At 39.8% G+C, this 24,052-nt stretch overlaps 1 protein-coding gene across 1 annotated transcript in view; it reads right to left on the bottom strand.

Annotated features, from left to right (window-relative positions):
- Positions 1 to 1,981: 1,981 nt before the first annotated feature.
- Positions 1,982 to 24,052, bottom strand: part of sema3h (sema domain, immunoglobulin domain (Ig), short basic domain, secreted, (semaphorin) 3H) — a 70,526-nt gene continuing 48,455 nt past the window's right edge. Inside the window, exons 9-18 of the mRNA XM_040151878.1 lie at positions 15,089 to 15,158; positions 10,777 to 10,921; positions 10,451 to 10,540; positions 10,061 to 10,190; positions 9,865 to 9,953; positions 8,197 to 8,238; positions 7,302 to 7,456; positions 6,620 to 6,681; positions 5,820 to 5,962; positions 1,982 to 5,037 (exon numbers count right to left, since the gene is read on the bottom strand). Coding sequence (XP_040007812.1) covers positions 4,594 to 5,037; positions 5,820 to 5,962; positions 6,620 to 6,681; positions 7,302 to 7,456; positions 8,197 to 8,238; positions 9,865 to 9,953; positions 10,061 to 10,190; positions 10,451 to 10,540; positions 10,777 to 10,921; positions 15,089 to 15,158 — 1,370 coding nt within the window. The 3' untranslated portion in view covers positions 1,982 to 4,593. The remainder of the gene's footprint in view (positions 5,038 to 5,819; positions 5,963 to 6,619; positions 6,682 to 7,301; positions 7,457 to 8,196; positions 8,239 to 9,864; positions 9,954 to 10,060; positions 10,191 to 10,450; positions 10,541 to 10,776; positions 10,922 to 15,088; positions 15,159 to 24,052) is intronic.

Below are 24,052 nucleotides of genomic sequence, written 5' to 3'. Positions count from 1 at the left end.
GAGAAACTCTTAAACTGCCACCATACTCCAAATAAAATCGACGTTGGTGTTTTCTCAGTCAAAATGGAGGTTTGAGATCTAAATCATCACATTTGGCTTTGTTCGCCTGAGAGGGAGCATTCTGGCAAGCAGCAACTAATGAAACCCGTGCACCGCCTACATTTTTCATTTGCTAACGCAATGTTACCTCAAAGTTTGTCAACAACAACATATGATTGGGTTTGGGATGAATACAGAACCAAAGCTGTAAGTCCACTCCTAGCTAGCCTCTACCGCTAGCTTCTGGAGCACTCTGGCTAGAAGATTTGTTTTTCTGTCTTTCTGAAAAGTTCAGTGTCCCTTGGGTTTTTAATGGTCATGTTAAAGGAATAATTCAACAGGCTAGCTATTGGCCCGTTTTCAATCTTTGTGCTAGGCTAAGCTAAGTGTCTGTTGGTGGTAGCTTCAAATCGCACAGACATGAGAGTGACAACCACCTAGTCGTCTAAAAAACAGCAGGAAAGAAAATAAATTGATTTCCCAAAATGTCAAACTATTCCTTTAAATCAGATTTGTATTTAGGTGCACTGTACTGGATGGTACAGTAACCGTACACCTTAGCTACCTTGGCCATTAATCTTAAAATATGGATAGTAATCCTCAGTAATGTATTTCAGCTTGTCAGAGAGAACGCTATAAAAAAAAATTACTGTGTTAAAGACTCTACTTCGCTATACTAGATTACTTTTACTTTGGTTAAAAATGATGACGAGATATTCAGATTTTACTAGCCCGTTCATCAGTGGATGCCCCATTAGCTGTGAACATGAACAGAGGATCCCAGGAACAAACTTATTTTGCGAGCTCATACAGTGACTCACAGGCTTTATCTGCTGTGTTAACACCATGAAACACACCTGTAGTCTGACTTGGTTTACTTGTATTTTCCCTAAATGTCAAATTCTACAGCAGCATGAGAACACGCCAAATCTTGATTTCATTTGGATTGTACTGCCAACTTCACACTCACCCACACACGCCCTTTTGTCTTTGAGACGTGGCTGCAGCTGACACTTACACACTCAGCATTCAACAGCTACTCAGCCACATACTCCCCTATAAATTCTCTTTCTTTCTCTTTGCTCAAACACTCACATTCAGAAGTAGCTCAGCGCTGGTGAGATCTTTCATGTGGCCAAAGCCAAGAAGCCAAGCCCATGTTAATTTTCTGCAGGCTCTCTCTGCTCAGAGTCGTTCTGGTTTATTTTTATTATGGCATGAAAACTGTCTCCTATCCATTGCTGAGTTCTCCTGTTTGGCAGATTTACTGGCTTGGCCTCAGAACCTTTCACACAAAAAGACGACGCATACTGTATTGTGCTGTAAGTGCGTGCGCACACACACATATGCACGCACGCACACACACACACACACACACGCACACGCACACGCACACGCACACATACACAGATATATATACAGTCAAAAGAGCAAAAGGGATCCAGCAGGGATCATCATGAGATATAATTACTCTAATATAGGTGGGACCGCATGCTCAGCACCATCATTGTGCGATGAAATTAAATATACAAAGATACGAGAGACTGTTATTATTGGAGTTAACTATGCATGTAAATGTCTTCCTCATGATTTTCTTCCAGTAACCCTTACAAAATAAAGTTTAAAAATTTAATTTAGTTAGACTGTCTGGCTTTTTCCATTCCATTCTCTCACATTAATTTTTTAAGCGTGAGTAACATTATTTCATACGTAATGCAGTCTGATCTGTAAACATCAGCATTATCACTGTTGAGCTCACGCTGGACGTTTGATCATTTGGTTTGAAACAGAGAAACAAAGCATCAAGTTTTAAATACACTTTTAGTTCCCACAGCCCCCAGCCGAATCAGGTTTTACTTTTAAATGCCTGCAGGATGGGCAAGATTCCCTGGAAATCGAGAAAAAAAAAAAAAAAAAATGAAGAACACTGTGCAGACTTCTATGTGTGGTACACAAACATACAGTACATGCATACAAAGAAAGACCAACAAACACACTCACATTTTAATGTGACCTGATGGATAGCTTGAAGTGTTTCCCAAAAATCTCACCTCACAACGTCTGAAACAAGCATTTTTACTCCAGATTAAACACATAAATACCACGAAGCAGAAAGTTAAATAGAGTTGGAACAAGTTGTGTTGGTTTAACATTTTAACATTAAGAACAAATCACAATTTACTGCATTGCAAAGTCACTGAAGTTGCTCAGATCCACTTGACAGTCCTGTTTAACGCCAGTCCAGTTTAGAACTTTCTCAACTTCGTATAATTAAGGCTTCTTTATTATACAACAGGTCTGCTTCATGATTTACAGCTAGATGTCAGTATCAGCTGGAGCTGCAGGACCACCAACATATTACTCCAGTCAAGGTCACCAACGGCCCATTTTGGTCCTGAGCCATAGTTTGAGAAACATGCATGTTCTGTACAGAGTCTCTTGGGAGTTCAGTTCATAGTTCGGTCCTCTTTGAAATGTGTTTTCTTGTCCATTTTGTATCAAACATTACTGAAAATCTTTTTAGATGGTTCAGTGTGCTGAGTTGACTGTCACGAAAAACGTTACAGCAAAACTTTTTTTTTGTTCGATAGATACAGAGCCACAAAATATTGAGTTTTTACTAGATAGAAATATGATTTTAAACACTACCAATTAAAAAAACCTGTCTGGTAGTACTGACCCTAATTACGACTCTTTAAAACCATTTAAAACACATTCAATCATGAATATCAAGAGGATTTTTTTAAGTTACTATAAAGCCTTGACTGTGCCTCTTATAATAGCAGCAACACTATTTCTTCCCCTACACATACGTAGCAAAAATCAAGATTTGTAGATGTGCAGACGTTATTTTTGTCATTCATAAAATAAACCTTAACATGTTTCCTAAATCTGTACACTGTACGCATATGAGACTCCAGGCAAACAAAAGCAATGCTCAAAGCAGGATTGAGCATTTTCTCTGACACTATAAGACAAACCAGATCCACCTTAATTCTGTTCACTTCTTCCCCACACCTATACTAAACAGCTCTCTGCTGTGTGGCATAAAAGCAGTGCCAGCTAAGCCTGTAAACCTTACCAGCTAACATTACTTAAAAAACGTTGAGGAGAGCATATTGGAAACATCTCCTGCAGTGTGTTTATACGGCTGCAACACAGAACACTAATGACTTGGGAAAGTAGATCTGTAACCTCATCAAAGCCGTCATCGTGCCTTCCTCTGCCTTTCATCTTTGTGGTCGTGGTCAGTCATCTTGCGGTCAGACCCCACCTATCTGAAGAAACCAACAAAACTCCAACTTTAGGTGAACTGCTTGAAGGATTTCATCCCAAAATGTTACATATTCATCAGAGGAAAAAAATGCAGAAAACTCATCAGTGCTAATTACTGCTATTCACAATCTAAATAATTACTTTCTCAAAGTTGCTGCTTTGTTAAACAATGACCTTGATGACTAATAACTTAATTTTGAAGGCTGAAGCCCTTTAATTATCTATCACTGCTGATAATTTTCCAAAACATGCCAAGTTTTTAGATCAATAGGCCCTCAATCAAAGAGAATATTTAGATACCTTTCTTTTTTGTTTAGCTGTTGCTGCATTACAAACACGTTGACATACAACAACCACTTCCTTTTTCAGCACATGCATGTGTGCTTCTTTGTCTTCTGATTGTTTACTTTCAAACAACATATGTTGTCAATGAAATGCTTTTGAGCAGCTGACCCTCAGTTCTTCATCCGAGGATGGAGTGCCCTCGAAATTTGAGGGCAACACAAAGGAAAGCTTGAAAAATGCTTCTTGCAACTGCAGTAACATGACTTTGACGAAAAAAAGGCAACAGCTCTGAAGCATTCTTCAAGTTTCTGCATGATGATTTTAGAAGCATACTGAAACTAATGGAAACCAGTGTCTGCCTAAAGGGTAGGAAATTGATCTAAAAATATCTGCTCTGTTTTAGAGAATAATTGGCAGTATGTGATTTTTTTACCATTGGCAAAAACGTGCAAGAGAGTAAGGTGGTCCTTTAAGACAGCAATCATTTCAGAAAGGTTGGATGATCTTTTTTTTTACTGCTGAACTTTTGGAACAAGACTATTTTTTCCTATGTAGTTGCTCCAAACCCAAAACATCCCTTTAAATGTCCTTGTCACAACATAGAGTCAGTCAAACTGAGTGATCTGGACATGCTGTTCATCCTTCATTCAGCATGCTTTGCAACCTAATGTGTTCTACTTTTCTACTAAATCTTTGTCCAGGTGAAACAATCACATCCTCATGTACATACTTCAGTTGTTTGTGTGTAGCTTAGTTTAAAAGATTGTAACTATGATGAAAGGATGCCTTTTTTGTTTGTAGATAAGTGCATGCGCATGTTGTAGTCTCTGTACATAGAGTATGTGTGTGTCTCAGTGTATAAGTTAAGTGTGTGTGTGTGTGTGTGTGTGCGTACATGTGCGTTTGTGTGCACGTGTGTTTTAGTGTGTGCGTTAACTTAAGTGTGTGTGTGTTTAAGTCACTGAAAATCCACCCTCCTGTTCCGCGACACATTCAAGTGCTCCTCGGTGCCCTCTGCTGGGGCTTGCTCCTGCTCTTCCTCCCTGCTGCTCTTCCTCCCCCTCCTCCCCCGTGCTTGTGCCTCTCCCCTCTCTCTTTCTCCTTGTTCGGCTCCATTATGATGTCACCGTGGCGACGGTGGTTGCGCGGGGGCCGGTATCCCAGAGCCCTGCAGTGCTGGCCGAGGTTTCCCGGGTGAATCAGGGCCATCACGTCCTCGTACCAGGGCTGGGTTCCTGTGCTTTGGTAAGACGAGCTGGACCAGGAAGCAAGGAGGCGATTGGCCGAGGGGCTCCAGACGGTGAGGCGGACGGTGACGGCGGTCCAGTGGTAGCCATGCTCCTCAACCTGGCAGTGATAGACGCCGCCGTGAGACAGCTCGGCTCGACGAATTAGCACACCCCGCTCGATAACCACCAGCTGGTCACCTGTTACCACCTAGAGAAAAGGAGAGAGATCAGATGAATGCTGAGTACTTGTGTGTACATTTTTCAATCTGGCTGATGAATGGGTGAATTAGTAATATGGGTTTGTGGATGCCCATAACAAATCTAAGGTACTTGAATAGTTGCTCTTTGAAGAAAGCAATGCTACCTGCATCTTTTATTAAGATTGAGGGTGGTATTGGAACATTGGTGTGTTGGACAAACTTGGAGACCAAGCTAGTGCTGGTGAGCACGAGACTCAACTTCAAACCACCCTGCTCCTCCCACCCTTCCCTCTCCCTGCCCTATGACGCTCCACCCACAAGCGACCCCACAGAGGAGCTCTGCAGGCAGACTGTCTTGGCCCAGCCCTGCACCTGCATCCTTGTTGTGTTCACTTGCTCAGCTAATGCAGGAATCGGGAGCTTGCTAGCCTGTGAGTCAGTAATAGCTTCATGAATTGATTCACAGCCGTGTACTCCCAACCCTGAACCTGGCCTTCTCTGATAGGTTAGAAGGACTTTATAAGGGAATATCTCTGCACTCCTCCAGGCTGCTCAATGAGTCTGGGTCACATAAGCCTTTGACAGCACCTCTCCCCGTTAAGATATGTTAGCATACATGATATGATATGAGCATATTTTAACTTAAAAAATATTATAATAATATAATATAATTAATAGCTTAATATAATTTAGCTTTTATATCCTATAATGTATTTATGCTCTGTCGTAATATTTTAAAAGTTTAGAATGCAAATAAAGGTATTACTGAAAAATGTGTGTGTGTTGGTACCTGGTTTAGTTCAGGACTGTTCTCTCCAGCCTGTTTGTACCAGGTAACGGCAGCGTGTCTGGATCGAGGCAGACACTCCAGGTAGGTGCTGTTACCCTCAGCAACCATCATCACCCTTTGCTCTGCCTCCACCTGCAGCGCGGCTGAAATAGAAAAAGATGTGACAAAGTCTGATATGTTGTACTACTTCTGCAGATGTGTTGGCATGTTGTCAGTAAACCTAAAAAGTTAGAGATCTGGTTTTAGTTAAAACTTTATTTCTGTTTGCTTTCTTTTGTTTGCAGAGCGTTGTTTCTATCACTGTCTCTATCCTTTTTTCTCTCTTTTTTAGTTTTTACACCAATTTAGTATTGAATATATGTTAGGCTTTTCCAATTTTCAAAACTTTGCTATTTATTTTGCATTTACTTTTAGTCTGTTTTACTCATTTGTGGAGTTTTTCTTTATCTGAAGTGAGATTTTATGTGTACTGCACATATCTGTGATTTTGAGCCAAGCCGTTTAAAATAAAATTGACTTGGATGCTGTTACTTTGAATAGCATGCATTCATACTGTGACTCAATATTTTTGTGTGTGTGTATACCAAGTGACATTATACCGTGTACTAATCATATACAAGACAGTAAAAATCTTAAACATAAAACTGTTTGTGTTAACAAACGGTAAAGCATTGTTAAAGGTCACTGAGTTAATTAGCTGTAAAATGTAACATCATGGTGATTCTATCTATCCTGTAAACAAATCATACACTGTATGTAAAGTGTTGGTGAATAAGGCTCCAAGTGAATTGGCTCCTCACCTCCCTGTCTGACACACTGAGTTAGTGGATCCTCATCCTCCCCTAAATGACGAGCGTTCCGTCTGTAGAGAAAAAATAAAAAAATTAAGATATGAACTTCAACCCTGTAGTTGCTCCAAGAGGCTCCAATGTTCATTACATCCTGTAATCCTGAAGTGTTACACAGAACAAACTGAATACTTGAACAGAAGCTTGTACTGAAGGGTGATACAGAAAAGGTCATGAGGTAACTGAAATAAAAAGGTTTCATCCACTTGGGAGAATAAGTTTGCTCAAGAAATTTCATGCCAATCTACATTTTATATTATTAGATTTTGTGCGCAAAATGGAAATTTTGGCTGATGGGGACGATGGTGGCACTAGAGGAAAGGTCAGGGAATCACCAAAGACATAAGCATTTGCAAATTTCTAAGAAATCTGTCCATTTGTCATGCTTCATTTTAGAACAAAGTCCTGGTCAAGTGGCGAAAATGCTTAAACTTTAATAAGAAAGAGTTGAAATATGATTTGGGCCACATTTCAAACTATCCTCAAATCTGGTTTAAATCTCACTTGAGATTCCATGTGTTTGCTATCCAGAGAAAAAAAAAATCTAAGCTGTAAGGAATATCAAGTACACAGTAATCAGATTAGTGTTCTCTAGATAAACATAAGCAGATCTACAGCAATTCGCCATCCCTACCTGCGCACAGTGGGCATGTAGGGGCTGCAGGCGTGTCCATCCCAGGTGCAGTAGGGATCTCTGGCCAGGCAGCACTCGGCGCAGGCCTGGCCGTACAGCTCACAGTGGTACAGGGCCAATTGGGACACACCCTCCTTGGAGCCAACATACAACCACTGCTGGTGGAGGAGGAGGGGGCAGAGTAAGGGGTATGAAAGACAGAAATAAAGACGGAGGAGAAAACAATGGTTGAAAACGGGGCAGGGACGAGGTAGAGTGAAGGATGGTTGAGGATAAGGGAGGGGGGAATGAAAGCAGGAAAGACAAAATGGAAGTGGGGGGAGGAGGGGAGTCAAAAATAAGGGAGAGCCATGAGAGACAGAGGGCATTCAGTGTGCTCCCATAAAACAGAGACACACTGATAATTAACAGCTAAACCAGATTCATCCTCACTCTGAGTCACATGTGCAACTCAGTATAACAATGTCACTGCATGACCACGGGGAGTCTGTGTGTGTGTGTGTGTGTGTGTGTGTCTGTGTGAGAGAGACAAATGTGGTGATGCTTGCTTTTTATAATCTTGATGTGTGTGTCTAGTTGTGTGAGTGAGCTTTAGATATTTTTTCATGAAACCCAGACTACTTTAATAATCCAAGGTGTATTTCTGTGTTTGCATGTGTGTGTGCGTGTGTGTGTGTGTGTGTGTGTGTGTGTGTGTGGGGCATCTTTTCATTACTGCTCTGACTGAGGTGGGGTAACCATAGCAACTGGTGATGAAGCTGTCCTTGGAGATATAAGGTGCAGATTTCAGTGATAAAAGTGATGTTGTGCGTGTGTGTGTGTGTGTGTGTTGTGTGTGTGTGGGAGAGTTTGGAAGTTTGAAAGTAAGTTTCTGTGTCTCTCTTTCATCTGTTACCTTTTTCTTTGAGAGTGTCATGGCTGTCACGGGCGATTTGTGCTGTGAGAAAAAGAGAGAAGAAAACTGAGAAACACATCGAGTTTGAATTGAATCAAATAGCTGTCGCATAGATAGACAGACAGACAGACAGAGAAAAAGAGAGGGTTAACAAACATATGGGATTAGTTTTAAAGGGAAAAACTAAAGAAATTGTTATAAAATCTTTGGGTGCGGCTGCAAACCACAATAATTTTAAACAATTTTAACTAATCTAGAGAACTGATCTCATAGTCTGGACTCATGGTCTTTCTGCACTCACACAAAGAAATCTCGAAACACATCAGTTGACAGAGTTTTTCTTGCATTTTGATTTGCGCCTCCAGTGGAATTTATAATTGGCTGAACTGTGAATATTATGGACTGTAGTTAAAAGAAAAAAATGTTTTTTTACAGTCTGACATGTTAACTAGGTTCAGCTATTGTAGTTTAAGTGTTAAATGTGTTGAGAGTCATGCTACAGTAACAAACTTTGGATAAAAGCGTTCTTAAGATTTCATTTGTAATTCTATATTGGAGTGTATGTATGTGAAGTGTCTGTGTTGTAAATCTTTGCTTCAAGTTTAGGAAAACACAAAGCATGACAAAAATAATCACCTTTATGAAAAATCCTGCATACTTTACATTCCTGCTGACAGATGGAAATGGGTCATTCCATGTCAATTCAACAGAGGCCTCCCAACTGACCATCTTGGATTTGCTTCACACTTCATGTAAATAAAGTCATTGTACCCAATAACTAGTGCGCAAAATGTTCGGCTTGTATCTTCTTTAGTTTCTGAGATATGCAGGCTTTTAAAAAGGGATCGTGGCCCTAATAAACGAGAGTTGCTAAAACACTGAAAAGTTTCATAAGTTATTACTTTTAAACTGTTCATGCTACATGCTTGAAATTTTCAGGGATTGTTCTGCACTATTAGATACCTTTAACTTGTAAAATGGTTGACCCACAGTTGCATGTTTGCCAAGTTATGGCTTGCTGAAATTATATTTAAAATATTCTTTCATGCTTTGGAGCCCACTATATCTTCTCATTGAACGACATCGGATCTTTCAAATTTATACACATGTTATAGTACTTTCTTAGCAATTAGGTGAATGTCTGAAATAAATCAAAAATCCTGATTTATGAGGCATTAAAAATGAAAAAAAATTTTTTAAAGAACATGTTTTAATTAGCGAATGCACAAAATATGAAGTTGGTACTTTGAACCAAATATTAGTTATTAAGGTATCAAACACACCATATTTTACTACAAACGGACATTCTGCAAAAAACAGTTCTACAATTTAATTAAGGCAGCATCAGGAAATTAAAAGCTTAGAAGAAGTAGTGTCTACTTCAAGAGTTTGAGCAATGCAATGAAATCCTTTTCCAAATCCGGTGGAAGTGTATACTGCCTACCAGCTGGTGTAAGTGGGGTATCAGTGTAATGTTTAATGTTTTTCTTTTCATTCTTTTCATTAATTTGGAAAATGGAAACCAATGGCTGCCTTGAATGTAGGAAAAATCTGAATAGCAACATGACTTGTAAAATGGTTGGCTGTTGCAAATGGTGCATATATTGTAGTTTGTAGTAAAATCTATGGTACAACATTGTGTTTTTCCACAGTAACTGTTTGCTGTACCTGAAAAACCTGCAGCTGCTCCAGAGTGACCTCCTGACTCTGGCCATGTTCTCTGGGTAGATGAATGGCCTTCAGCACCAGACCAGAGTCTGCAGCCAAAACAATACATTTGAAAATTTTTATTGTTAAAACAGGGTTAAAGCACACAACTGCACTTCTGGGAACTTAGAGAAAAGGCCAACCACACACACTCTACCTGTGCCGATGAACAGCACATCGTAGGTGCCATCCACGGCCTCCACTCTGTCAACCAGCAGTTTGCTGAACTTGTAGTGAGCACCCACTCTGACCAGGAGGGGGCGCTCTCCCAGTGGTAGCACATTTTCCTAAAACAGTGAGAACTTTTAGGGTTTGGAAATTTTATGAACAGAAAATGTTATACATCACACGTGAAATGAGCATTTGTTAAATCATGTTGTTCATCACTGAGATAAGTTCTCAGTGTTGGAGTCGTGGTGAAGAGTGTTGGCCAACTTAATTTCTTAATCTCACCTAAGAATTTTAGACAAAAAAAGAGAAAAAAATGTGCTACACCCCACTATGAAATAGGCCACAAGCTAACTGAGTAGTCAAATATGAACTGAACCTGCAGTAGCGGGTGTGTCCTGCTGAAGAAGATGACGTCGTCAGGATACTCTCTGGTCGAACTGTAGCTTCCATATGTACTACTGGGACACTGAGAGAGAAATAAAGAAATACAGAGGGAAAGAAAGATAATAGAATGTTGACAGACACAGAGATTTTCATTCAATAATCGTGGTGTAATTAAACTTAAAAAATATCTTTCTTAACATTCCAACATCCTAACATTCTTATATGAAAATAAGGTACATTATTTTGTTGAATTTAGTAGCTATGTCCCAGTGTCTGAGTGCAGCTATCAGTGTACATTGGTTTTGAACATTAACTTACAGTTCCTGGTCGTGGGTAGGGCACCTTGCCTGTAAACTCTGCCCACTTATACTGAGGCCCCTCCTTATGCAGGAAATTTCCTTTGAAAGCCCGAACGACATCCTCCATTCGGTAAACACACACTGCTGAACCATTCAGAATATCACTGAGGATAAAAAAGAAAGAAGGAAGGAGAGCTGTCATTCATGAGAATCAGACTGAAATAACCTTTCCTACTGTTATTACTCCAGCCTGCAGGAGTAAAAGCATGAGCTCAGGACGCCTTTGATGATTTCACTTGTTGAATGTTATTGGTTTTTAAGCAGAAAGTTAAATAAGAAAGTGACGTATTGTACATAGAGCTATGAATCAATGTGGCTTTTCAGCTTGAACGCACCAATTCACTGAATCTGGTCCAACCCAAAGTCCAGTTTGGATGAATGCGCTGCTTTTAGCACATAAATCGCCACCACAACACATCCCATCCACTGTATTTAAGACCATGGTTAAGATTTTTGGCAGAGTGTGTCAGAGTTAAAGATTCCAGCAGCGTTTGATGGGCAGAGCTGCTAGAAACAGAACAGATAGAAAGGCTGTGCTTTGATGAATCATGGTAGTTTCACTCAGTTTAGATAGCTGCTACATCCAGCATGTTTAGTCTATACTTTATCTGATAGGAAGCTCTCTTTTCTCCCCTTCACAGAAAGATCAGAGGTTCCAGTGAGGAGGTTAGATGTTCACGTCAAATTATTTAGAACATAATAATGAGCAAACAAGTGGGAAAAAACATTCACATCAGCGTCCGAGTCGGAGGTATCAGGAATTTCTGACAAACAGAACTACAGGAGAGTCAATAAACCATTTACAAAATTTCTGTAAAACCAAACACTGCTGATAGTTACATCAAAATAAAATCCAATGTTAAGACAAATACAATATGATTTGGCTAATTTAAAAGGAGCTTGTATCTGGTTTCAATTATTAACAAACTGCCCCAAATACTGCAAAAGGTGCTGATTTCTGTGATTGAAATGATGCGACTACAAGGTGAGCAGTGGAGGTAACCATGAATAACGCGTTAACACTCCCAAGTCGGAATGATGGGGGGCTTTCCTGTTCTTTCCATTCTGCCGACTTTGCATGAATGATGCGTGTCACTGGTATGGATTTAATGTCCCTGTTCAAGGGCACTTCAGCCAGACAAAAGTTTCTCAGTTCTCCTGCTAAAGGATCTTTTTCCTACTCACTATGAAATCCATTTGAATTTTCAATATAGCCCTGTAATAGTTTTCCAATACGAAATATAAGGCCCACATTCATTGAAGTTTAGAAAATGTCAGACAATGTTTAGATACATAATTTCCCCAAGTTTCCACTCAACTGTGTCTGTGAGGTAACACTTGTAGAAATGGCTGAACAAACAATATAGAAAAAAAAACCCCGATACCGAATCCGAAAACACCAAAATATAGGAGTGTAATGCTCAATTTTGGTAGAAATCTTATCACTGGTGTTATGTGTCTGAGATAGCATGTATGATGGGGAAGTATCAACCTACACGGACAAAAGGAGACCAAGGATTTAGTCAGTATTCTAAAGAAAGCCCGGCCATAACCTTCCTTGGACTAACCAGTATAATTTCAACTCCTCACATTTTGTAAATATTTGATCAGTTAGGTCTGAGATCTTGCTTGAAATGCCCAAACAAACAAACAAAAGAACAGAAGTGTTAATGAATAAGCAAATACATTAATAAGTGAAAAGAAATATGAGTGAATGAATGAATAAAATGACTAGCATAAACAAACGACCATATAAATGAATAAAACACCCACTCCACCAGAACAGAAACGTAGCGTAGCAAAATAAACCAGCTGTGTCTAATATATTTCATGTGATAGATGGAAAATTAATTAAAAAAATTATCAGATGAAAAACACAGAAAACAGAGGACACGTCCAATCTTGACTTCATCACAGGAGACAAAAACCTCTGTGTGTGTGAAATCATGACTGTACCAGAGAGAGAAGTTTCCATTCAGAAGGAATGACCTTTCTGCACTCTGCAGTTCTGTGGTTGGGTCCCCACCCTGGGTGATGCTTTGGATTTCTGTCCGTTCCCCACTGAGATTCCAGATACTTTCCAAAACCCAAAAAAACAGACCAACTCCCTGCTCCGCCATGCCAAATGTTGTAATACTTCTGCTGCTACTGTAGAGCTCTGGAGTCCACCTCTGAAACTAGGTTGTGCTCAGAGCAAGTGGTGCCATCAGAAAGTTTGGAGAAAATGACAAACTGCAGGCTTCTTAGTTTGTGACTCACACACGCATGTTCTGTCTTTTCTTAACTTTATTTTTTCCCCATGTTCAGCCAGTGGCTGTTTCAATCTTTGTTTTGTTTTGTCTGTGTAATGTATCACCTGTTATCTGTCATTCACAGTGTCAGTCTTAATGAGAGCCTCTCTTTTTGAATATCAACCTTTTTTCTATTCATCTGCCTGTCTTTAAATCTGTCTGCCTTCTATCGTGCAGTTTCATGCATTTGTGTCACTTCTCTGTCCCAGTTGGAGCAGAAAAATGTTTTTCTTTTCCTCTTTGTCATGGATGTCTCTTATTAACATGCAAGCAGATTACCATTTTGCTGATACTGATGGAAAGCACATTGTTTATGGACTCTAATCAAGCCCATTTCAGTGTTGCTTCATATTTTCTATGTTTTGTCATCGTTTTTATTTGGTTTGTACTTGCGTAGCATGTTGTGTTCTGGTTTGACCTCTGTAGATTAGTAAATTTAATTTTGAATTTTGTCCTCATGTACTTGTTTTCTTTATGACTTTCTTTTTTTCAAGTTCTCGAGGTCTAAAAGTTGCGGGAGGTCTCCCCAAAAAGAGATCTTATGCACTGTGTCTTTAAATGAGAGGTTTGAATGAAGTTTTGAGTGTCTTTGTTTGTTTGTCTGTGAGGAAAATATGATACGGGTCAAACCACACCCACACGCACACAGACCCACACACACACACACACACACACGCACACAGTTGCTACACTTGCCATGTCACAGCCAGAGCACTGATGATGATGATATGATGATGAAGACTGACATGAGCTCTGTTTTATTGAATGAATGTGTTTCATTCATGGGTCACCTTACAGACTGGGTGTATCTCACAGTGTGTGACACAGTCATCTGTGTGTCACACATTAGCGTGTGACATGGAGCATTCACATCACCACACAGATGTTCTCTTGACTGCGTTTCAATTCCATCATGATGAAACAAAATACAGGACAATGCAGTGGCTGTATTTGTTAAGTATTTGAACATAAAGTTAAATGAAAAGTTTTTAACTCCTGCCGGCCAACTCTCCATTTCATCACAAAAACCAGGTTCATCTAAAGTTCGAAAAAAGCTGTTTCTACATTTTATTTGTGAACCCTTTTTATTCCCTTTTTGAAAATAAAAAGAAAAAAATCCTCACAATCCCCCCATTGTCATCTGCTCTTTAATTTATGGACGTGATAATACATGGTATTTATCAAATCTCCTTTAAGAATGGTGCAGTGGCTAGAACTGTTGCCTCACAGCAAGAAGGCCCCCTGCATGTACTCCCCATTCCTCCCACTTTCCAAAGACACAGAGGTTAGCTTAACTGGCGACTCTAAATTGCCCGTATACGAATCTGAGCGTGACTGGTTGTTTGTCTCTAAGCGTCAGCCCTGTGATAGACTGGCGACTTGTCCAGGGTGTACCCCGCCTCTTGCCCAATGCCAGCTGGGATGGGCTCCAGCCCCCCCATGACCCAAAAAGGGATAAGCGGTATAGCTAAGGGATGGGTGGAATTTCCTTTAAACGTTTAAACAGTAGCTCCTGCTGCGTCCGGGGGCTGCAAAAGTGCAAAGCTGTCTAATACAGCTTCAAGAGGTTGATCAAAAATAAACTAGACACAAAACATCTAGTCTTTTTCTTTTGTTTGGTTTTAGTTAGTAGTATACTTTTTCATCACCTTTAAATCTAGGAGGCTGCTAGTAGCTCACCTGGAGCTGTTTGGGATTAAGTGCATCCTCTTCCACTCTTTTCTACTCTACATTTCTATGACACTCAAAGGAAAGAAGGTCTCCACAAAACAAGTTGAGTCAAAATATATCTGCAGGTGTTGATGGGGTTGTTGATGAATACCAATGATTCAATGTTTTTTTTTTTTCATTATGAGCAATATACCCGCAATACCCGCAACCCTACTGGCATTTTCAACATTTAAACAAAGGTGCAAAGATTACAAACTTCATTTTAAAGTTACTCTACCCCCATGTTTTCTGTTTTACAGAGGTACATACCTTGAAGTGGTAAACAGGCCGTAGATGAGAGGGTTCTTCTTGTCTTTCCCCTGGAGGATAAAGATGTCCTCTGGATGGAGAGAATAAGGAAAGTAGGGAGAGATGAGGAGAAGGATAGAAAAGGAGAAGAGACAAACAGGTAAAGTACTAGTTAAACGTCAGTAAAAATTACAAGTTACAACATTACCGGGAGAAGTGTTCCATTTGTCGTTGCATGGATTTGCAAAAACTGTATGTCTGTTAGTATGTGTGCAATGTTCATGAGTCCGTATAACTGTCTACATTTGTGTGTTTGCACGGTGGTATTTGGTATTCATTATGTGTATGCCTGTGTATCAGTCTGACTGTGTGACTAATAGTGTTGGGCGTGCTGGCAGCATGGCTGACTGGCTGCTAGTAATGAATCTGTAGCCATTAATAACCAGCCACAGTGGGAGAGCTGAGCGCCGAGTCCACCACAGGAGAACAACACCTGCTGTCACACACACTAACACCACGCCTCAGCCTTCACTCTTTATTTAAAACGCAGCAGATAAAATTTATAGGTTTTTCTCACTTTGGCATTGCTCCGACCGTGGTGGAGTGTGGATTTTCACTCTTTCCATCTGTCTATCCTTAAAACCTGATAAATCAGAAACCACTGGTCCAAATTTGACTAAACTTGGTGAAATAGTGGCTTTTTAAAAATGGTTTCCTTTGAAATTTAATTTAAAAAGGATAAATCAGATATCAGATATATCAGATATGTCAGATATCAAGTGTCTGATCGTGAAAAATTTGAAAGAGATGATGCATCTTTGAATTGTAGCTTTGATAAATAGAACTAATTAAAGCTTTATGGACTGACTTGGCACAATAGCAACCACTTGGACTGTAAGTCAGAATCAATCAAGTAGAATAATGGTAAAAATGAATTGATTTTTTTTGTACCTTGTAATGCCTGAGCTTCAATGAAAGTTCATCTGTCACAGTCTGCTCCCCAGTTTCCCTCGGCCCCTGCTCACTTCCCCAGAGCCATGTTTTCCCCTTCATCTCCCCACACCTGCCATTCTCCTTCCGCCCACCAGATGTCCCCGGATTTTCTTCCTGTCCCCATAGCCATCTGCTCACCCGTTTTCCATCTTCAGTCACCTGAGCTTCACCTGCCCACTTACACATCTGTTCTTCATCCCCCTCATCTGCCCACTACTACCTATACCACCCCTTTTTCCCCAGTCAGTGTTGCATCGTCTGTTTATGTTCCCTTGTGCTTTCCTATGTGTCTACTACTTGTGTTTAGTTAACTGTTGCCTGTACCCGCCTGTTTGTCCACCTGTCTACCTGTAAGACAGTTTTCATCTATTAAAGCTATTTCACTACATTACCTTGTCTTTGAGGGCTGCTTTTGGGTCTTCCGTGCCTTTGCTGCTACCAGCAACCGTGACACCATCAGTGTTAAACAGGCTATAATTAACTTTGGTAGACTTGAATAAAAACACCAAATCCGGTGACTGAGATATTGTCTTACAATGGAAATGAAGCATGTCACAAATAGATGAAGATATTAATGAACAGATTGACAGGAAAGCAGATGGTAACTCAGGAAAACCAAAAAATGTCTTCTAAAAGTCTCTAATTTACAAACTCACAAACTAAATTAATCAATAATTTATCATATGTGACTGTTTACAAGAAAGCTCCATATGGTGTGGTGCAATATTCCTGACTAACTAAGGCCTAACATTTATTGTAGTCCAGTTGACACAAACTAGCTCACAAGTCCAGGCATCCTCACAAAATTCATTAATTGGTAAGATGGGGACCCTATAATACCAGCAAAATTTTAAAATCAGTCGTGAGACATGACATAAATTACGAGACACGAGTCTTCCAATATTGACAAATTATCTGGGTGTAATGCATTTTTGAGCTGACTTCTTATTACACTGATACACAGTTTTCAAAAATTTGATATTAAGCTTATATTCATCAGAGTTAATCATGTTTTTCATCATTTTTGTCCCCATATTTCTAGTGTTGCTCTATAATTCAATTGTCTGCTGTCACCTTCAACCATGGTTTTCACGGTTTATTTGAATCCCAATAAATCAAAGATATTCTGTTTTGCACTTTTGTCTAAGATAAGAGTTGGGAATGTTTTTATCATCCCATCACAACAGTAGAGAACAGAGCCCTTTGTTTCATGTGTGGCATGCTGTGATAATCTATAAATACATAACTTGACTTGGGTCCTCGGTTACGGTTGGCAAATAACTTTAAAAGTCTTAGAAACTCTATAAAAAGGCTTTAACCGAAAAGTACGTAGGTTGATATCGAGATACAAAGAGTTTGGAAATCTTTGCAGCAATAAAGGTTGGGAAAAGGATGTTTATTTGGATGTGTCTCTTATTTTATTCTGTATTCTCTTTTCTTTTCTTTCCTACTCTCATCTTCTGTGCTTTTTTCCCCCTCCTCTCCTCCCGCACGCTGAGGCAGAGATGTTACTGTGGTGATGGAGACAGCGAAGCGTATCACTATTCCCACATTCCTGTCGTTCCTGATGCTGCAGGTAGCTTCCATGGAACTAGAGCCCTGCAGGAAGTCTAATCTCATCTCAACATGCACACGTATATGCACACACACACTTGCCACACACAGTGGCAGACATCAAAAAAGAGAAACTATAATTACTGCCTCATGGTTGTATGCCTCGGCCAAGCAGTCAAGTTGCAGATTACATCCCTGTCTGTCCAGACTCATAATATACAGTATGTAGTGAAGATTTTGAAGGAATTTAATAAAAGGTATAAGGTAAAGGTTTTCAATTTATACATTTGTGATACAGGGATATACAAATAAAATTGATTTGAGTTGACTTTAAGCTTTGTTGTTGCTGTTGTTTCTGCTGTATGTCTGCTGTACTGGTGTGTAAGTTCACTGAAAGAAACAAAAAACAGAGTCAAATTCCTTGTATGTGTTCACATGCTTGGCCAATAAAGCTGATACTGCTAGAACGCAAAGTTGTAGCCATGACAGTAGACAGTGCTTCAAATATGGATGTCGCTACAAAAAAGATTCAAATTCTTGTTCTACAAATGCTTCACACCTAGCAGCACAGACGATCTAAACAATCACCACAGTTTAGAGGTGGGCACCCAAGATTAGTGTCAGTAGTTCAGTATCTGACCAAATGTTAATATATGATCACAATCTCCCCATCTGCTCCTGAGTTATGGTGTTGACTAATGGCCAGAAAAGTGTTTTTGCAGAACATTTTGATGGCACATCGAAGCTGACCATTAACCTTTTGCACATAAAATGTCATCACTTCCTGATTTTATCCTATTAGACATTTGTATGAAATTTTGTCATAACTAGTGAATGAATTCTTGCGTTATGGCCAAAAATTTGTTTTGTGGGGCGACAGTGACCTTGACCCTTTGACCTCTGACCACCAAATTCTAATTAGTTCAACCTTGAGTCCAATTGAATGTTTGTGCCAGATGGAGTGAAATTCCCTCCAGGCATTGCTGAGAAATCGTGTTCACCAGGATCGGTTGGATGGACAGTTAGCCTGAAAACATAATGCCTCCAGCCACGGCTGTCCCCGGTGTTGAGGCATGATAAAAGCACGTATGGCCACATGCATGCAACCACACACACAACAAAATGTAAAATTATGGGGACCAAAGCATATACATGAACGCACACTCACTCTGTACGTATGGACACACACACACAATCAGCATGCCCCTCTGGGCAGAGAAGAGAGGACCATGGGTAGTCTGCAGCCTGCAGCATACACATTGCTCACTCCTTCAAGCCCTTATTTAATATATCACTCTTTCATTATTAAATTTTCTTTAGAGTTTAATTTTTTCCCTTTTCCTGCTTTTAAATTACAATGCAGATGTCTTGTTTGTTCAGTTATCTCTCTGTACTTCTATTCCTTACCTCTGCTGCTCCATCTGTTTATCATTCCTCCACCGTTTTTCACTCCTCCACTCTACTTTAAAAAAAAAAAATCATTCCTCGCTAGTTTTCTTTCCTGCTCACATCTTCCAGAGAATAGCCCCACTGTCCTCAACTCCTTTCATTAATCAAAACGTTTTTTTCTCTCCCATTCCACTTGTTTTAAAGTTTTTTTTAATGGCCATTTTGCTTTATTACTCTGGATGACAAATGTGCTGTTTGGGAATGCTTTCATCCAAAGCACCTCAAAGTTTTTCCAAGGAAGGGATGAGCCAAAGAGTCAAAAGAGGGGCACTGGAAGATTTATATCTAAACCTAAAGAGCTGAGTTTAATAGCCATGCAGCCAGCCTGGTACAGTACAGATGAAAGGGAGACTCCCTTTAAACCTGGTGGGAACATGTTTACTGGGTGATTGGACTGTGATCAGATAGAACAAAGAACAGATAAAACTAATTTGTAAGTGCACCCAAATATAGACCCAACCTCTAATCACCCAAACAAGATCTGCAGAGGTGGTCAGAACCATATTTGGCCATGTTAACGACAAAGTGTTGATGATGTTTGTCTGCAGGACACACGTTTGAGCTGTGGAATGATAAATAAACTATTATTTGCAGAGTTTAAGAAGAAAGAAATAAGTGGCCAACAAGTAGCAGACAGTTTAGAAAGGTACTTGTTACAGTAAACTGGACTTGAAACTGATACAAGCAGGATAAAGATGTTTACTTTTATATTGCTGTAAAACAACAACAGTTTCCCAGAACCACTAGAGCACAGTGATTACTGAATTTCAAGTACAAGATGTCTAGCTATGTACTGTAGGTTAAAATAGGGCTAAATTAGGTTTAAACTTTTGTTAGATGTCGAGGTTACATATAATGTACGCCAGATGTCCTTAATCAGAGCAATTTAAAAGAAGGTATCAACATCAAATCAAACAATTCTATTGATTAGCTGAACAATCTTTTATGTTAAACCAGGACAGGACAGACTTCCATTGAAAAGTACACAAAAGTTAGACACAGTATACTGAAAAGAGTCTTGTTTTACTCTAAAAAAAATCTTAACCAAATGCTAGAAACAGTGAGTAAAACAGCTTGTACACAGTAAATTCTGAGGTTAACACCAGCATCTTCTATAGGAGGGAGCAGGTGGTGACCAAGCACAACGGCTAATTGAGTATAGTAGTAACATCTACTAGTATCAGATTGTTTATGCACAAACACACTAACACGACTAAGAGTCTATAGTCACACTAGCAGCTCTGTAAGGTTGTACAAGCCGAAGTGCAAACGTCAGTGTACTAACATGCTCCCAGTGACAATGCGAACATGCTGATGTTTAGCAGGTATAATATTTAACATGTTCACCATCTTAGTTTAGTGTGTTAGCATGCGAAAATGCTCACCAAAAGTCGGTGGGATTTATCCTCTGGGGACAGTGAATGTCTGAATAAAATTTCATGGCAATCCATCCAGTCGTTGTCGAGATATTTCAGTCTGGACCAAAGTGGAACAACTGGCTGAAAACTCAGCAGACCAACATCGCTAGCATGGCTAAAAAATATGCCAAAAACCAAGTAACAATCTGTTATGAATGTAAAATTACACTACTTGCTGGCAAAGCAAAGATAAATTTAATTTTACTGTGTATAACAAAGTGTTGTGTTTTAAAGCCAAGTAGAAAGGAGGCCACATAGCGTGTCGAAGTACATATACTAAGTATTGCGTAACTTTAATACAAACTTTGGTAAACCCAGTAGGGAAAAACTCTTGAGTCCCTGCCTTGTGCTTCAAAGTTAGTCGGGCTCTCTTTCTTCTCATCACCTCACTGTGAATACAGCTCAAAATGAAAACATAGTTAAACTTTGGAAGACGCACCCAGAACAACATTTTACTTACAGACTTTGAAGAAGACGTCTCAGTTCTTTACAGCTCAGGTTGGCAAAAAATTCACTCTTATCACTCCGTGGCAAGTTTAAATCACGACTGATTTAGTGCCATTCCACCTTGCTTCTACAGTTCAGTTTGATTTATTTAACTTTGAGTGTCTTAAATGTCCTTCATCTTTAGCATGGGGGAAAAGCAAAATGCACCCACATTCATCACAAACACGGAGAGCAGGAAATATGAGGTCCATCTGCTTCTGTCTGCAAAATTATCTAACCAGGCAAGTCAGGGTAAACGTTTGATCGTTTCTTAAGTTGAAGCAGGAAGGTGTTGATTTAAAGTTCTAAAATATGTAAAATACACCAATTTAATCGTGTTGCAGTTAAAAGAAACATCATGTCTTCTTTTCTTTTCTCCCTTTTTATCTTTTTAACCACATCTTGTTTCTCTTTCACTGTCAGACAGCTCGCCACCATCACGTACTAACAGTAATCCCTCGAGCTGCTTATCTGTCTCTTTCTGAACCTACTCTCCTTTTCTTTCTGTATCTTATCTTTTCTTCAGGTGCTCATCCCCCGTCCCTTTCTGCTCAAATCCACCTGGACTTCCCAGGATCCCACTAGGCATATTGCATTCTCTTTGTTTCTCACTTTTACTGTCCCTCCCAGTCTCCCTGCCTCGCTCCCTCCCTCCCACTATCTCTCCTTCCCTCCATCTCCCTGTCCATCTGTCTGTCTGGCCTATTTTCTCTGGAGGATTGTTCGTGTGTCTTCTTCTCTCAACAAAAGGAGGCTGTTTTCCCCTGAGGGAAGATAGTCTTGTCTAGCCCGCAGACCTACAGCCTCAGCCCCTATGTCTCTCCTCCTCCTCCCCCTCCTCCTCCTCCTAATTGTCTGGCCATAGCCCCCAGGTGGATTGCCCTAACCTCCTCATTTCTCCGCTGTTCCCTCTTTCCCTCCCTGCCTGCCCAGCCACCCTGAATGCCAACATCTACCTGCTCTCTCCTCCTCTTCCTCCTCCTCCTTGCCACCTTTCTGACCATACACCTTCTTAAATCCGTCCTCACCATTCATAGCAATTTGCCATTAATAGCCCTGCCTCCATCTTGTCTGGTCCTTAAACCCTCACGGCTATTGGCCCTATTCCTTTTGCCGCGCCATCTATTTTCCCCATGTCACATTTTTTCCCCTCTAGCCACTGCTGTTATCTCCAGCTTGATGTCTCCCTTAGTTTTAACATTTATGTCCAGACTGAGATAGCCATTTGGAAGATGTCTGCTCTTCCAAAGATGCAATGAAACACCTTTTTGAGAGAATGTTTTTGAAGATAAAGACATCTGTGTAACTGACCAGCACGTCTACGAAAGATTTGCCCCAAAAAAACAACATACAATGTATCATTGTATGTTTTAGTTTTATGATGTTTATTTGAAAATGCGCTCTACTATCTACTATTTAGAAAGAAAATATTATCTGCAATTGTACTTTTAATAACTTTAATACTAGGAATCTAGCCAGCACTAAAATGGGACTTGGCCAAACCAATAATTTACATTAAGTAGACTATAGCTTTTAAAAGTCTCACAGTCCGCTTTACGTTGTAAAGTGTGTAAAATCTTCTGTCATGTCATGAAACTCATCCTCCACATCCCCTCCTTGTTAGTTTCTCATTCCTCCCTCCCTTCACTCTCCACTTATTTACTTGATGCGCCATCCTTCCCTATTAACCCCATTCCCTTCTTTCCCTCCCTCCCTGTCTACATCCCATCACCCCTCACACCCTTTTAGCTTCACTTCACCTCACTCATCCCCTCCACATCGTATGGGGGAATAAGCCTTTTGTCTGGAGTGTAATTCTTCCTTGTTCATAAATATCACATCTCTTTTATCCTTCTCCTCCCCTTCTGTCTATCTATTGTGACCTTTTTTTTAATTCCACATTCCTTGGCAGCACTTAAACAAATTTACTACATGTAGAGAGATGTTTTCATACCCTCTTTAAAAAGAATTTGTTTTTGTTGATGAGGTAATCAAGCAGTAAATAGTGGAAGTGCATTTGTCAGATTAATCTGACAGTGTTGGGTGTCGTGGTGGCTCAGTCATACATGTAAGCACTGCTCTCTTTTTGATCTCTCACCATTATCCACTAAAGCCAAACAGCCCCAAAGACGATACAGTCGACCCAAACAAAGGTTCAATTTTGGAGTAAAACAGCTTAAAAGTGGCTTTGGATAAAAACTGTTGCCCACAAAACATCAACTTCCCTGAAATGTCACACCGGCTGTCCCTGAATTTAGTTCCCATCTGTCATTGTTGCAGGATCAATAGCTGGAGCTTTAGAGAGGTACCAAATGCATTTGTACCCAAGGAAAAAAGAGAAATATGTGGACATTATGAAACATTACTGACACTGAACCACAAGAATGTGACCAATACTAATCTAATCTGTTAATTAACTGTATTTTCTTACATTGGTGGCCTATTGCTTCCCATCAACTCACCTTTGTGTCTTATTCAGCTTCTAAACCTTTCCTTTTTTTTTTTGTTAAACAAAGCCAACAATTTACAATGTAGGTTAGGTTTCCATGTTTTTTCTTACTTTCAGACATCTTCTGGTAATGAGTGTTAATTTTTTGAAACAAAGTCAATGCACTGACAGTAGGTGAAATTATCTCAGCCTAGTGCTGGAGTTTATTTGTAACTCTAATTCTTTTATAATTTTATGACTCAAAAAGATACCAAATGACCTGCTGAGATTGATATTATTTCTATTTCTTCTTCTCACTGTAGTTGGTTTATTTGTTGTAGCATTTCAAACTTATTTTTAGTAATGTTTGCATCCTTTCTGAGGGTAAATATAGCTCTCATGTGGTTGAGGAGTCCTTTTCCTTATCTTCCTTCCCTCCAATCGTCATATTTGCTTTAAGCTATAAAACCTACTTAATAGTCTTCTTCCTCTCCTTTCTCCCCACTTCAGTTTTATACAGATGTAAAACTTATCCTTCAGTATGTTTGCTGACTGCTCCACTGCCATCCTTCTAAACATAAATACTCTTTCTTTCTCCCCTTCATTTTTCTCCCTACTTCCCCTCTTTTCCGCAATTAGTGGATGATGTAATTACGA

This window comes from Xiphias gladius, chromosome 18, assembly GCF_016859285.1.
Source record: "Xiphias gladius isolate SHS-SW01 ecotype Sanya breed wild chromosome 18, ASM1685928v1, whole genome shotgun sequence".
Taxonomy (NCBI): Eukaryota; Metazoa; Chordata; class Actinopteri; order Istiophoriformes; family Xiphiidae; genus Xiphias; species Xiphias gladius.
This window is presented reverse-complemented; position numbering and strand designations above follow the sequence as displayed.